At 40.2% G+C, this 16,387-nt stretch overlaps 2 protein-coding genes across 2 annotated transcripts in view; one reads left to right on the top strand and one right to left on the bottom strand.

Moving 5' to 3' along the window:
* The first annotated feature begins 202 nt into the window (after positions 1 to 202).
* cmklr1 (chemokine-like receptor 1) lies at positions 203 to 2,110 on the top strand. Its single transcript, XM_084947405.1, has 2 exons — positions 203 to 271; positions 385 to 2,110. Exon 2 carries the CDS (start codon positions 417 to 419, stop codon positions 1,461 to 1,463), a length of 1,047 nt encoding a protein of 348 aa, XP_084803531.1. The 5' UTR covers positions 203 to 271; positions 385 to 416; the 3' UTR covers positions 1,464 to 2,110.
* An 8,690-nt stretch (positions 2,111 to 10,800) lies between these two features.
* Positions 10,801 to 16,387, bottom strand: part of wscd2 (WSC domain sialate O sulfotransferase 2) — a 41,418-nt gene continuing 35,831 nt past the window's right edge. The window contains exons 7-9 of the mRNA XM_084945485.1: positions 15,627 to 15,791; positions 15,332 to 15,532; positions 10,801 to 12,567 (exon numbers count right to left, since the gene is read on the bottom strand). Of these exons, the coding sequence (XP_084801611.1) occupies positions 12,215 to 12,567; positions 15,332 to 15,532; positions 15,627 to 15,791 (719 nt within the window). The 3' untranslated portion in view covers positions 10,801 to 12,214. The remainder of the gene's footprint in view (positions 12,568 to 15,331; positions 15,533 to 15,626; positions 15,792 to 16,387) is intronic.

The following is a 16,387-nucleotide window of genomic DNA, read 5'->3' on the forward strand; positions in this document are numbered from 1 at the left end:
AAAAAGCAAAGAAAAGAAAAGAAAAGAAAAGAAAAGAAAAGAAAAGAAGAAGAAAAACATCCACAAAAAACAATCAAATGCCTCAGAGCTATTAAAGTGCAAGACTACAAAATGCAGTAGTGAAATTAGGAGATGGAAGTGTTGAGAAACCACCCTGTCAGCTGACTTTGGTTGCATGCTGTTTCTTATACCTCTGCAAGCATTATCTCAGCTCAGTTGGTACTGTGCACTGGACACGATCATCACCAGCAGAGAACAGTTGTTGCTGCAGGTATGTTGTTGTTGTTTAATTATATGCAGTTATACACAAAGATGTTTATTCAGATTAAAATTAAAATGGGAAACATTTGTTTAAATTAAATGTTTGTTTGTTTGTTTTCACAGAAATTCCAAACATATTTTCACCCTTAGAAGAAATGGATTATATAGAAAATTGGGACTATGACTATTCTGAAAATACGTCCTACACTTATAATGATTCCTCCAATATCACTACACATGAAGAGCCAGTTTTTCAGCACAAGCCAAAATGTGAAGGTTCCTGTGTGACTTTAGTCATAATTAATGTGATCATTTTCCTGCTGGGCACCTGTGGGAATGTTTTGGTCATCTGGATTTCTGGCTTCAAGATGAAGAAAACAGTCAACACCATATGGTACCTGAGCCTTGCGTTCTCTGACTTTATGTTCTGCTCCCTCATCCCATTCACCATTGCCTACACGGTGACTGAGGACTGGATTTTTGGCAGTTTTTTGTGCAAGTTTATCCCGTCAGTTATGTTCCTCAACATGTTCAGCAGCATCTTCGTCCTTGTCCTCATCAGTGTCGACCGCTGTGTTTCAGTCATGTTTCCAGTTTGGGCTCAGAACCAGCGCACTGTTAGAAAGGCATTAGTTGCTGTTGTCATGGCGTGGTTGCTCGCCATCGCAGTTAGCATTCCCTCTATGATTTTTCGGGATGTTAAGGAACACCTAGGTCGGATGATTTGCTTGAACAGTTACACACACCAACACGGTCACAAGTTTGTCGCAGTGAGCCGTTTCATCGCTGGCTTTGTTATCCCTTTCATCATCATTACCATCTGCTACTCTATCATCATCCTCAAGCTTCGAACCAACAGGATGGCCAAAAACACCAAACCATTCAAGGTGATGACTGCTCTGATTGTTGGGTTCTTCATCTGCTGGCTTCCGTACCACGTGTTCATCCTACTTGAGCTGAACCCCCACCACCACAACCTCACCATTTTGAAGATCGGACTCAAAGCAGGCACTGCTTTGGCAGCAGCAAACAGTTTCCTCAATCCTGTGTTGTACGTTTTCATGGGCAACGACTTCAGGCGTAAGTTTAAGAGCTCTCTGCTTTCAAAGATGGAGAATGCAATGGGAGATGAAGGTCGTACCACCAGCCGTTACCTGTCCAGGTCCAGCTCTATGGATGGACGAGCCTCTACACACATCTAGATGTGCAAAAATCACACCAAACTGTTTCAGTCAGTTGGTTCACTGGACAACAAAAATAATGTTTAAAAATGTGCAATCAATGTAAAATATGTCTTTACTGTGAATGAAATATGTATATTCCAGCTGTAAAAATGACCATGTATTATACATTAGACTCAAAGCATTACCTGTATATTAAGTGTTTTACTAAAATAAAATAAATTAAAAACAATTGCATGACATACTTTCATGCATCAAGGAACACAAAGTGGTGCATGCATTTGCAGATCACTTTCTGATTCTTGCGGCACTCCTGCATGGTTGGATGGTTATAGAAAGCCTGATTTGACTGGTAAAACACTAAAACAAGAAGGAAACAACTTGTGTCTGTTGTTGGAACAGACACAAGTTTTGACTTGCTTTCTTGATATCTTAATTAAAAGTTAAACAAAGGATGGTCAAGAGCACTCACTCTAATTATAATATAACAACGCATTATAGTTTCATGCTGCAACACTTCAATAAGTGTAACTGACCACAATACAGAGTAAGACAGGGTGAAGCTCAGCCAATCACACAATCTGTATTCGCAGATACTGTACAACAATTTATGTTATGTCATGTATGAGTGCTATGAATGTAGTTGTAGTTGTAAAAGTTTGACTTTTGTTGCTGCTTTCCTTTGTTTCTGAGATTAAACAAGATCCATTAAAGTTAGTTCTCTGATTCACTCTCGAATTTCTCAAAAATTGAGGCTTAATTTGTATTTGGAGGCTGTGCTTTTCAAACAAACAATCACTTACTGAAAATGTACTCATTTCTTATCTGCAATGAGATATACATTTGGGAAACTGTAAAAACAAATGCACAGACAACACTAACATCAGTTAAAACTGTGCTAAGCAATGTGTTTCTGGTGATGAAAAATCTATAGCAGCCTTCCAGTTTATTGTATATGGATACACCGTAATAACATGGGAATGGTTGGTGATATTAAAGTCCTGTTTGTGGCACATTAGTATATGTGAGGGGCAAACTCCTCAAGATGGGTGGTGACCATGGTGGCCATTTAGAAGTCGGCCATCTTGGATACAACTTTTGTTTTTTCAACAGGAAGAGGGCCATGTGACACATCAAACTTATTGGTAATGTCACAAGAAAAACAATGGTGTGCTTGGTTTCAACGTAACTTTATTCTTTCATAAGTTATTTACAAGTTTCTCTTTGTTCACAGCCATTGACATGTCGAAGAGGTTAACACCAGAACTTAACCCCTTGCTAAGTTTTGTGAAACTGGTTCAGTGTTGGATTTGCCAAAATGTGGACGCAAGAAAACTGTCACTAATGAAGAAACATCAGTGGCTGTCCTAGCTTCATTCAGCAAGAGCCCACAGCGTAGCACTCGCCGCATGTCACTGAAGAGTGGCATTAGTCGAACATCCCTTCGGCGATATTAGCTACTCACAAATGGCACCCTTACAAACTCCAGCTACTGCAGCATCTCAACGAGGATGACCCAGATCGGCACACAGAATTTGCAGAATGGGCAAAACAAAAATTGGAACAGGACCCTCAGTTCACGCAGAAGATTTTGTTCAGTGATGAGGCAAACTTTTATGTGAATGGTGAAACAAACAAAACCACCGCTATTGGTCTGACACTAACCCACATTGGATGGATCCCTCCAAGACTGTTGGAACAACAGAAGTGATGGTTGGGTGTGGCATATGGGGTACAACGATAGTGGGTCCATTCTTCATCAATGGCCCCCAAGGTCTCCCGATCTGACCCCCTTAGACTTTTATCTTTGGGGTCATCTGAAGGCAATTGTCTATGGTGTGAAGATACGAGATGTGCAGCACCTGAAACTACGGATACTGGATGCCTGTGCTGGCATTTCTCCTGCGGTGTTGCTATCAGTGTGTGAAGAGTTGGAGAAGAGGGTTGCATTGACAATCCAACACAATGGGCAGCACATTGAACACATTTTATAAGTGGTCAGAAACTTGTAAATAACTCATGAAAGAATAAAGTTACGATGAAACCAAGCACACCATTGTTTTTCTTGTGACATTACCAATAAGTTTAATGTGTCACATGGCCCTCTTCCTATTGAAAAAACAAAAGTTGTATCCAAGATGGCCGACTTCTAAATGGCCACCATGGTCACCACCCATCTTGAGGAGTTTGCCCCCTCACATATACTAATGTGCCACAAACAGGACTTTAATATCACCAACCGTTCCCATTTTATTACGATGTATCCATATAAATGGCCCACCCTGTACATCAAGCTGTTTGCCAAGGAAAAGATAGACTTCTCTCTCAAGGCCAGTTTTCATTGTTTGGGAAAATGTGAAGCAAGAAATATCAAGAATAAAAAGGGCAAGAAAGGAACAAAGCCATTGTTAGTAAAATGTGTTAATTTTGTCAGAAAATGTTGTTGTGGGGGAGCGAGGTTTGAATAACATGTGAGGCCAAAATCCTTTCTTTTCACAGCTTTAATAAACTAAAAGAATTTTAATGTCTGTTGTGCATCCGCATTTCACTGACAATTCCAGTTATGTCACTAACATTTTATTTGCACCTGTATCTGATCCAACGGTATCACCTCCGCCTCTGCACACCAATAGAACCACATGAAATATTTGCACACTGTGTTTGAGCCTAATTTTGAGTCTAAACTTTAAAACCACAAAGATGAGACAGAGATAAACACTCATAACATTTTTAACCTAAGAGATATCACAACAGGAATTTAAGAGTCTGGGGATTTTTATTCACCCATCTGGCTGAAGGACCGATGAGCTCGTGCATGCCGAGGAATCCATCGTTCCACTTGTTCACACTTCACAAGAATCACTCCTCCTACGCCATTAGCGAGAATTTAGTCAAACTCACACAATGACCACCTAACAGGTCTCACCCAAACTGGGCTGAAGGTCAAGGTGACATTTGTCGTGTCAGATTATCATTGGCTTCTCCGATAAATGTCTGTGCACTTTTGTATACTCATTGTTTTCCACACCTTAAATATTATTGGTCATGAAATAATATTAATAATAATAAAAATACTCTGGAACTAAAACACTTTTATTTGGTGGTGAAGTAGATTAAATCGTCCTTGATATGGCTGTTTGTGAGTCTCACTGACTTCTCAGTGGAGTTTAATTGTCTTAGTTTGTACAGCCAAGCAGTGAGAAAACTTTATCACCTTCCTTTTGTACTTCACACATTACAATAACCAGTGAATTTTTGGTAAATCGTGGGCCGGATGAGTTCCTATATCTCAGTGACATTCTGCTGAAGCAGTGTAGGGCTGTGAGAAGACACAAGTAGATTTCTCAAAACACTGGCAGTGAGTCACAATGAAATGCTGGTTAGAGAGTTAGAGACTCTCAACTATTTCTGATCTGAAGTTCAATTGTTTTTCTAGAGTTCTGCCCACTGAGGCTTCAGGGAAAACTTTTATACTGTGAGTTAAATGTGAAATATCTGTGGTTTACTGTGAAATACCAGTTATTTCATCAATATTTTACTTGCATATATTGTATATGGTGCAATGGTATCATACCGGTCACTGCACAAGAACAAAGAAGCCTCTTTTTTCACAGCATGTTTGAGGCTATGTTTGAGTACGGTGGGGTGAAAGTTATACTTAAAAAGATATACACTCAAAACACTTGCATACACACTTTAACAGAAAGGAACAGTCTCTAATTTCTATGGTAGTTGTATTTTAATTAAGAGAGACAGAATTTCAACACAATACGAAACATGAAGTTATAAACTGATTTGCATGTCACTGAGTGAAATCGGTATTTTATCCCCTACAACAGCGGTCCCCAACCCCCGGGCCTCGGACCGGTACCGGTCCGTGAGTCGTTTGGTACCGGGCCGCGAGAGTTGAGGCTCAGGTGTGAAATGTATAGTTTTCAGGGTTTTTATCGGTTTTCAGCGTTATTTTGTTATCGTTTTTATCGTTTACTCGGTTTTCCTGGGTCTTTTCACGTGTGTTATGAATAAATTTTCTTTTTTCCGGTACCGGTACTAGTTTTATTTTGTTGTATTTATCCGCGACACCTTAAAGGCCGGTCCGTGAAAATATTGTCGGGCATAAACTGGTCCGTGGCGCAAAAAAGGTTGGGGACCGCTGCCCTACAATACAATCAGAATTCTGGCTCCTATAGATGGGCTGTGTGCCACATTACAGTCGATCAATTTCAGATACTCCTGACTCAACTTGTTATGTGTGTAAAGCACACTTGTATACGGATTCAGTCTTTCATTCGAATCTTTCCACCACCGTGGACAAGACCAAAGAGCTGTCAAAGCGGATCAGGGACCAGATTGTAGACCTGCACACAGACTGGAATGCTCTACGAGACCACCAGGAAGAAGCTCGGCAAGAAGTTACCATTATTCTGAAATGGAAGAAAGAGGATGGAGCCCAAAACTACACGGGAGGAGCTTAATAATGATCTGAAAGCAGCTGGGACCACAGTCACCAAGAACACTTTTGGTAACACACTACACCCCAATCTTCCAGCATCCGCAATCCCCCTGTAGGCATGTTCCCACAGTCAAGCTACAGGACACACTGAAGACGGGTCATGGATGGGTCCTTCAGCAGGACAATAACCCAAAACATACCACCAAGTCCACAAAGGAATGGCTAAAGAAGAAGCACATTAAGGTGATGGAGTGGTCTAGCCAGTCTTCAGACCTTAGTGTTTTTGAAAATCTGTGGTGGGAGCTGAAGCTTAGAGTGTGTGAGAATCTAGTGAGCAACTACAAGAAGTGTTTTACTGCTGTGGTTGTTGACACGGGTTTCTCCACCAAGTAATGAGTCAGTGTGGGGTCCAAATACATAATTCACTCAGTGACACACAAATCAGTTTATAACTTTTATGTATGACTCACTGCAAAAATAAAACTACTTCAGATGAAATATCTGAGACTGAGGATTCAGAAGGGGATCAAATAATTATTTCCCACGCTGCAAGAAGATTCACAACTTAACAGGAAGCATGAGAGGAATTGAGTATTAGTAATTTTTTAAAATGTTGAAACAGTGTAGGGCTGTGGGGAAACCCTTAAAGCACAGATTACCTGAAACCCTGTCAATGAGTAACAATGAAATGTTGGTCAGAGATTTTACCTTTAAAGCTGAACTGTGTTTGTAACCTGCCCACATATAAATGTGAAAGAGTTTGCTTAAAGTCAGGAGTTCTACAAACTGTGTCAGAAGCCACTGGATGGTTTCTGTTTACAGTCACCACAATCAGGCCTGTTTTAAAACCAATACACATAGTTACTGGTAACTATTCTACTATGACTTTAAATGTGATCTAGATCATGCTGGAGGAAATGCTGGCAAACCTGACAAAAACCATAAGTATTAGGGTCATCACTCAAAAACTAAGCAATTTGTCATGTGCAATTACTGCTGATTACGTGACTTTTTGGTTACTCTGTGACCTGAAATGCATGGTAACATAATTACAAGTTAATACAAACCTCAGGCTACAAACCAATCATAATAGGGACACACTTTTTTTGATATATCATTGATAGCCACCACACACTCAGCCTGTCATTAACCTGTTATTAACTATTAAATGACTATATGATGCCTTTGCTTTGCCTGTAAATCTCACGAAGCTTTGATCATCAAGATATTTTGCAAATGTGGTTTTCATAAAAGTGACTAAGGTGCTGTCAGACGGCGTATGTGTAAATGTAGCTTGACACCAAGCTGTGGCTTGGTGTAGGAACATCATTGGTTTCTCCAGGAAATGTTTGTGGGTGATGTGAAAAAGAATGAGGCACAGATGCAGTGTTGTCTTTAGTGTCAACTTTTACAGAAAATATATGTCACTATACAGTTTTATCATCAATGTTTAATGCGTCTTTCATCTCTGGCGTCTAGCTTGTATGGTTTTTTGATTATGATTATGCTTTTGGAGTTCAGAATCATTTATTTTATTTATTTATTTAATTTTTGTTGTTCAAGCATACACTTTTTGCTGCATACTAGACATATCTTCAGTGATCTACCCTGGCCTATCGGCTGTTACAGACAGCCTTTCCCAGATGACCCAGCCGGGGTATGCCAGGCCCCGGCTTGTATCCAGGGATCCTCTGATATGGATCACCCTTCTTCAGCCAAAGCCAGCTTCTATGCTGCTTCCAAGATTTTTTGACAGTTTTACTCATTTGGAGTCTCCATATCCCCAACAGCAGTATGACTCAGTGTAGAGTAGAGACTGGCCTGCAAAGACTTTCACCCCTCTCACCTCACACCTTCCACCTCTGCCTCTGACAGCTGGCAACTAGGTCCACATCTTTCTTTCCTGAGCTTACTGTACTCTAACTGGTCTTCCCACGGGACTGTCAGCTCCAGCATAACAGACTAACTTCTTTCAACTTTCTGGATAACTGGACAGTGTCTGGTCTGAGTGTGGTGGCTACAGTAATGTCCAGGAACCTCAGCTATCTCCCTGGGACAACCAATGTACACTTTATACAGCTCTTATTTAGCTTCAGTGCTGAGGATGCAGCTTCACTGCACCAGTTCCCACAGCAGCCACTACCTAAAACACGTAGTGAAACATGCAAGAATAGCAACAGAGGCTACAACATCACAAGCCTGCATGTCATCCCTGCTTTGGTTACATGATGAAGATCAGGCTCAAGCTGCCGGGCTGCGGTTGGCTTACACTCAGCTGTAACATCACTCTGGGTTCTTGCCTTCGAGCTTTGTGTTAGCATGCTGTCTGTACAGATGCTTCAAAGAGTCATTTCAGCGGCACTGGATAGATGTTTCTGTCCTGGATCTTTACCATCATGTTATTTCTCTTTGGTGCAGTAAAAATAAAAGTATAGTTCACATCTCCACTCATGGAAAGATGCAGAGTGGTCTATTTCTTCCCAGCACAACTGACATTAGCTCATTGGAGCTTGCTTGCAGGAAAAAGGCACAATGGATGATTTTCTTTCTCTCTAATCACAGATCATCCAGATAACTAGCTGTAGTTGACTATCTGATAGTAACTGTACAGTAATCTATTATATTACAGCATTTCAGAAATATATAATGCGTTTTGTGATGCCTTTCACCCAAAACTAGACAGCTGTAGTATAAATGCTGTTTGGTTGGGAAGAGAAAGACAAGACAAGAAATATCTCGCTTACATCCGTCTGGCAGAGGTCACAGAGGATGAATCCTGATATCTTTGGTAATCCCTTCAATTTTCCTCCAGCCAGTAGGAGGTCAACATTTTGGCTTTTTCTAATAGACTGCCAATAATTTCAGCACAGATATCCACAAGCCTCAGGTAAATTCTCATGACTTTTTCATTCCGCTCACTTTTCTTCTTGGACAACCCAACCACCGAGGGCAACAGGCCAGGGTACTCCTAGTGCTGGTCCCAAGCCTGGGTAAATGAGGGGGGATAGTGGATATATATGTAGGACAAAGGATGTTGAATATGGAGCTGTGAGGCCGGAGTAAAAGGGCAAGACCATGGAGAAAATTCATGGATGTAGTGGTGTAGAGCAGTGTAGGGATCGGATGAGATGGAGAAAGGGCACAGCCAAAAGATAAAGAATTTTCATCTTGGACCTCTAGAAGCTGCCATTAAATTTTTTTTGTACAAATATTTAAAGATAATTGAGTTAGTTCTCAAACTCAATTAAAAATACTCAAACGCTGCATTTTGTTTGATTTTTATTTTGTCCAAAACTTTGCTAGTCAGACTCAATATTTACTGCTAATTATGTTTCACTAAAAGGTCCAAGGGATCTGGAAAAGTAACAAAAAGCATTCGAGAAAAAAAAGAAATGAAAAATAGTTAAATCAAAGGTTTTTATTAATGTTTTTATTACTAATTAAACTGAAAGAGATGGTTAGGTTGCTATCATCTTTAAAAGAAAGGAAACACAACAAGACCCAGGAGCTGATCATTAAAGTCAAAAAGGACTAAATCACCAAATTACAGGGTCAGAATCACAGGAGGCCCTGCTAAGGCTGAAATAGACGTGCTGTCATGTTATTATAAGGTGGTATAACACAAGAGTGAAAAGACACAACTCTACAGGAGAAACATACATAACAACACACTTTTACTACAGCAAAGTTTAAAATAAGACAGTGTTTACCCTCCTAAGAATAACCTACATTTTTACATAACCCTCTTTCCTGCTAGAAAAAAAAGAAAGAGAGAAGGTTGGTTTGTAAGGTGCATTCCTGGATTAAGCAAGAATTGGGAAACCCTTTGCTTTCTATGTTGCAGCAGGTTGTTTTCTCAGTTCTCTAACATGTACAGAGTGTTGCTAAAAAGAGAGAAAAAGATGTCTCTGTTCAAACTTTCTTTAGATGTGTTTCTGGTTTCACATTCTAAATGGGCTAAATGAGTTTTCACTTGTATTATATTCATTTTGTACTATTTTAATTTATAAACACAGTTTGAATGTTATTGCGTCCTCACTGGCCACATCATTAGGTAGGTCTGTTCAACTGCTCATTAATGCGCATTTATGCATGTAGACATTGTGCAAACCAGCTGCTCTTCCTTAGAAACTGGCATCCCATCCTTTATCAATAGTTGAGGCTGCTGGTGGTGTAATGGTGTGGGGGATACTTTCCTGGCACACTTTGGACGAACTGAGCATTGTTTGATCACCACAGCCTTCCTGAATGTTGTCACTGAGCATGTCCATCCCTTTATGACCACAGTGTACTTATCTTCTATCCGACTTCCAGCAGGATAACACACCACACCGCAAAACCCAAGCCATCTCGAACAGGTTTCTTAAGCATCACAGCGAGTTTACTGTGGTGGCCTCCACAGTCACCAGCTCTCAAACCAATAGAGATAAGGTGGAGCCGGAGATTCACATCATGGATGTGCAGTGTGATGCTAATATGGACCGAAATCTTTAAAGAATGTTTCCAGCCCCTTGTTGAGCACTTCTGAAGGCAAATCTGTCTCCAATGTTTGTCTTTCATATACATGTTTTGATATTTAACCTGGTAAAAGAAATTAGCACGTGCATGTTAGCAGCACATGACATTAGTATTTATAGCTTTAGGTAACGAAGCAGAACGCTTGTCAATGCTTAGTCTTGTTTTTCTCTTGGCTGCGCTCTCAGAGGTTTACAGGAAAGCCTTGTTGTGCACACTGAACCATAAAACTACAGAGCGCCTAAGGGTCACAGCAGGAAAACACTTTTTCTCTTACCTGTAGTTACAGGCAGATCGCTATTGTGATATGGTATGTGATATATTAATAAAAATGTTTAAGACTACTACAGATCGTAGCAGATTTCTAAAAATTCAGACATGAGTCACTCCTTGGATTCACTCATTTATTGGGCCATATTACATTACATTCATTCCATAGAAAATACATTCAAATGTGACACCTGTTCAATAAGTGCCGGCTTGTCAATAAATGCAAAGAGCCAATAAAGTTTAAAGCATGTGTTAAAAATAGAAACAACCTCTCCCGTTTGCCTGTTGCAATACAAATATTTTGAACGTGTCAGCATACACTATAAAAATATAGTTTTATTATACTGAAAATGGAAGTCAGTTAATGCTGTCTGGCTCTCAATCACCGGTGCTGTTGTTGTTTTTTTATTCTTGGATTCATCAATCTGTGTATTTGTTTGTGTTTAAGCGGCAGAGGAGATCGAGTGCCGTTTTAAGACGTGCTGCACAAAGGTTTGCTGGAGTTTTTTTGTTTTTTTCAACAAGGAATAGGAAAATGATTACGAGCTTTAACGGTTTCAAAGCTTTTCTTACAACAAAGCAGTAAAAAAAAAGAAAAAAGACAGTTTTCACATTCAGTATGATTAGCTCTCATAAATAAACCTCTAGAACAGTCACTACTTATAAGGTAAACTCCAGTCTATTACACGAGTGTAATGCCTAATTCCTCAGTGATCTTTGGGGAAGGTGTTGCACACCGAAGTGCTTTTTGGATTTCTGCATCGAGTCCAGTGTTAAGAAAACATATTCACAGCCAAATGAATCAACGTGTGCGCTGCTCACGGGAGATAAATAAATGCCGCAGACATTAATCCTCTTCTCTCCTCGAGTCAGTCTCTTCGAAAGGGATAACTCAGCTTCTTGAATAACCTTCTGATTTCTCGTACATACAGTGAATTAAACACCTTACAAAATCTTGGAAACACACAGTATCATCACCATCAGGTAGTTATACCCTGCATATTGCATTTCCCCCCCTAACAAAGAGATACAGCTTTCAGTGAGCTTCTTATATAAAATAGTTCTGTAACTGTAATAGCAGCAGGAAAATTAATGTTTTGACTTTTCTTTTGCACAAAATAAGCTCACTGAACACACTTTGCAGTGTTGTATCGTATCTTTTGTCAGCACAGTCAGATGAGCCCCTCTGTAGTCACAGCTACTGTAGCTTTTTTGTGTTAAGGCATGTGCACATGCCTACACAGCACATGTGCATAGAGCAGGATAAGGAGTGCTTTTCATTCAGCAAATGAGAGAAACACAAACCTTGCCTGCTAAAACTGTCACGTCTACTCCATGAATGCATGAAGCTGATTTAGTTTCGTTTAAAAAAGAAACAGATGACTGAAAAAATGAAATAGGTGTCCATCTACATGACTTAACAGACATCTAACACAATAAAAAATCTATTTTATCTCATGAAATTCTACAAGATGTGCAGAAATAAAAAGGAAAACTAACAAAATAAAAAGGAAAACAGAGGTCTTCACATTTATCATCTTGGCATATATTCCTCTGGAACCCCAGACATGTTTCTTTTCTTCAAAGCAGCATCTACTGTTCTGATCAGTTCATTGATGTTTGAACGCATTTCAGGAGTATACGGGTCGTACTCGAGCTTACGTAGCCCCGACCGCTTGAAGTTCCCGTCTTTCTGGCCCTCGACGCAGAGCAGGCGATCCTCAGAAACCTTCAAACCCAGAAACTCGACCATTCCTTTGAGCTTGGTGAACAGGTCCCTCTTCAGATCCTCAAAGTGGACCACGTGGACGTTCCTCCCATAATGCAGCCAGTCCAGCGTGTGGGACGCCCACCAAGGGGCATAGTTCTTGACAAACTCGGGCCACTCTGCAGGACAAAGAGGCCACAGAGCATAAATAAATGAGGGTTTTGGGTACCAGTGCACAAGTTAAAAGGCATTTTACAGTACAGACTGAAATACAGCAGGAAGAACATCTACAGCCACCCTGTGAACAGCAGATGGATCACCTCTGGCGTCCTGTGTCAGGTCTTTGTTGGATTTTTTCCTGTCTTTTAAGAAAATGACTTTCAGATATTGTTTATCAGCTGTAGTTTTTTCAGGCCTGACACTTCTTCTTTTGACCTCCACTTCTTCAATTTCCTAATTTTTCGGTTTTTAAAAGACACACGGCACACCATGCTGCGATATACCAAGTTTTGGCTAATAGCTCTTTGCTCTTGCAAAAATAGTATTTTATCCTAATTAACTGTGTTATGTTTGGCATTTTTCATAGATTCAAATAAAGAAATGGGAACAACGTATTAATTTTTTTGTCAGCATGCTAGTACAAAGTGCCTAAAGATACAATTTAAAATTGGTTCTTTGCTAAGTTTGTCTGTTATGTGTTGACACACACTGGTTCATCCTTTGAGTTGGTTGCCTTTATGCTCGAATGACTCATAGGTCAACATACAAAAAAGCACTGCTATAGCAGACTGCAATTAAAAAGAAGTGACGGGGCAGCCGATTTCCAAAGCAAAACCTTGAAAGACCTTCAGAAAGCCACTTCAAAGTGCTCAAGAGCACTTCAAAAAACACCAGAAAGGGTGGCTCAAGACTTTTGCTTGACAATGATGAAACAATTGTAAACCAAAAGTGTAAGTGAAAGAAAGATAATAAAAAAGAAACAACAGAACTGAGACATACAAAAAATGCCTGCAAAAATCTACTAATCCACTCATTTTTGACGCCGTCTCCATTAACACCAGAAAATTTTCACTTTGAGATTTCAGCTTAGACGAAGAAGCGGTTACCAAAGGTTGTTAAGTCATAATTGTCAAAGAGCTTATATTGCTAAGTGCATGTACGTTTTGTCTGTTCGAATAAAATGTAAGTTCTCGGTAAAATGAACTTCAGTACAAAAAAGTCAAAGTGTCAGCGTGGGCATAGAGTTAAGAGGAAGTGAGAGCTGTGTTAACTGTGTTAGCACTGATGTCATTCAACTCCAGAGGCAGGGAGGGCACATTAAGTAATTTCTGAAATGTCCGGACATTTTTGGTTGTCATTCAAACTGCAGAGCTGCTGTGAGAAAACCTTTTCTTTCAGCTTCATCTAGTGGCCCATAAAAAGTGGGAGCTGGCAGGAGCTATGCTGCATAAGGACAAATCTTTACTGCTGGGAGAGGGTGTCGATAAAGTTTAAAGTCTGCTGAGTTCGCAATGTCTCAGAAACCAATAATAGAGGCAACTTTAGTGCCAGAGTGGACAGAATATCAGAAATTTCACCCAAAAACACAACCAGCAGTGCAGAAATGCCAAGAAGCTGCAAATACAGAAGTTACAATAAAAAACATCAAAGTATTTTAACTTTTTCTCCAAAATCCTGTTCTGCTCATTTCAGAGTGAAGACACAGACAGTATCTTTTTGACAGAATACCCCAAAAAAGGCATCTGTATAGCCGCTAAATCTACGAGATAACAGTGGAAAATAACTCACTGTGCTTTCTAAAATGGCATGACCTCCAAAATAAGTTGCACTTGCCCCTGAGCTGACATTATGGGGCCACGCTGGAAGGCATCAGTGTCTGTAACATCATCTGTGCCCCATAGTCTCCCTCTGCGGAGGTGAATGCATCAAATCGTACATGTGGGGCCCTGCGCACAATGTCACGCTGACCCGCTCTCCGTCTATTCGAAGTGGCAGCTGTCAGAAAGCCTTTCTCTTTAGTGATGTCACCGCATCATTTTCCAAACAACAGAGGGAATAAACACTCATTGGAAATGGCAGGCCAAATGTGCTGATGTTTCCACAAAGAGAGACAACTGCTGGGTCGGCAACTCTCCAGCCTCTGGGAAAAAAAATTGATGAAACCTCGCATAAAGTCAGACAGACGATACAGTGACGAGACAAAAGCGGTTGCCACGGTTACTAAGACATGAAGAATGCAATAGGAAGAGCAAAATTTGCCTGAAATATAAAGACATCTCTATATTTTAGACATAGTTATTAATGAAAAATGAACTTAATCCATTATTTTAAGCATCAAGTGGACAAAAGAGGAACTAAACATGACTAAACTGTGACTTCCTGGATGGAAGACATTTCACCAGCTTTTTAAACTGTGTATTTGTTTTCTGACTGATAACATCTGCAGCTAACTGCATAAAAAAGGAAACAAAGTAAGCTGCTAAGTGTTCAGATCATGTATACATATATTTCCCACTTTAAACCTAGACTGAAGATCTGAATCAGACTTGTCATAAACATTTCTAATTTATCTGACTGCTGATGCTGTGGCTAAATGGTGTAAATGATTTTCAAAAGACAAAATGTTGCGCTCAGCCACACTGGTGCAGGTCAAACCGCTAAAAAAGGCCAGAGTTTGATTGCATTTCCTCAATCCTTTGCCCTTCTATATCACAGTTTCTCAGTTCTTTTGTCTTTCTCTCATTTTGCAGTGTTTCAGTTTCTACTTATTGTGAAGCTTTACTCAAACTTTGTTCACCACAATGTTATCAGCACAAAAAATGAAATATGCCCTCAGTGCCTCAGTTTAATGAAGTCTTTTATTTTCATTTTCTTCATAGTACGATGACGGAGAGACTTCCGTGCAACATAATATTCACTGATCCAGAGATTTCAGCAGCTTACCTTTCCCTCTCCAGTGGGCCTGGGAAGCAAATCCAATATGTCCACCATATTTCCGGTTAAATTCTGCCATCAAGGCTTTGTAGGGGTTTCGTATCATGAGGATGCTGGAGTCGAAGGCTTCGATTTCTTTCCTGCCGCTCTCATGTGTCTTAATGCATATTGTCCTCCCACTCCGCCAGTGGTCGCGCTCCCCTTTAAATCCTGTGAAACAGCCCAGAGTGACTTTATAGCATCCACAGTGGTGCATTCATGGCTGAGCGTCTGTGAATCGTGTCAAAAACATGCCGAGGCATACCTTTATTGTACAGGGAGCCATCAAAGTAATAGCTGCCGGTGTAGAAGCCAGTGGCGAGCTCTATAAGGTGGCGAGCCCAGGTGTTGCCAGCTCCAGGGAAACTGGCGAGGGCCACCAGCTGCTTAGCACGAGTGGGAAGGAAGTGCCGGTCCATGCACCGATTATCTGACAGTGGACAAAGATCAGCCGATTAAATGAACCTCAAAGTTTAAAATTAATACTGAAAATCAGTCACTTCCTGCGTATTTACACAGTTTTGTAATAACAGACACAGAATTATTCAGTTTCAACTTTGGATGATTATTATAGAAAGAAGAAATGTCAAGGCGGGCTTGTTTTATTATATTCTTCTCCACAAAATGTCACCTAATAACTTCAAACAGTCTCCCAACAACTCAAGTTGACATGTCTGTTTCCATCCAGACTATTACACCTTTTAGATATACAACATTTGTGTTCGATTTTGTAATAATTAGGGTTTGAATTATTGAGTTATGTCTCAGTCATGCAAGTGTAAAAACAATCTCCTTAAAACTTGCAACAGGATGCAACCTGTCTCCAAATATTCATGATCCAGACCAACTGCAATCTCTCTCAGACACTCTGTGAACAAAGCAACTGACTGCAAGTGGTCACAAACCAGACAACATCTCAGCTTCACAGCACTACTGTCTTCCCTTGTAGGGTGTAGCATTGGGCCAAAACCACGTGGTGTGGTAAACAATTGGTTTTTCCAACTGAAACCAGATTTAAAGCTAACA

The sequence above is a fragment of the Perissodus microlepis genome, chromosome 12 (genome assembly GCF_051167445.1).
Source record: "Perissodus microlepis isolate ML-2025 ecotype Zambia chromosome 12, ASM5116744v1, whole genome shotgun sequence".
In the NCBI taxonomy this organism is placed as follows: Eukaryota; Metazoa; Chordata; class Actinopteri; order Cichliformes; family Cichlidae; genus Perissodus; species Perissodus microlepis.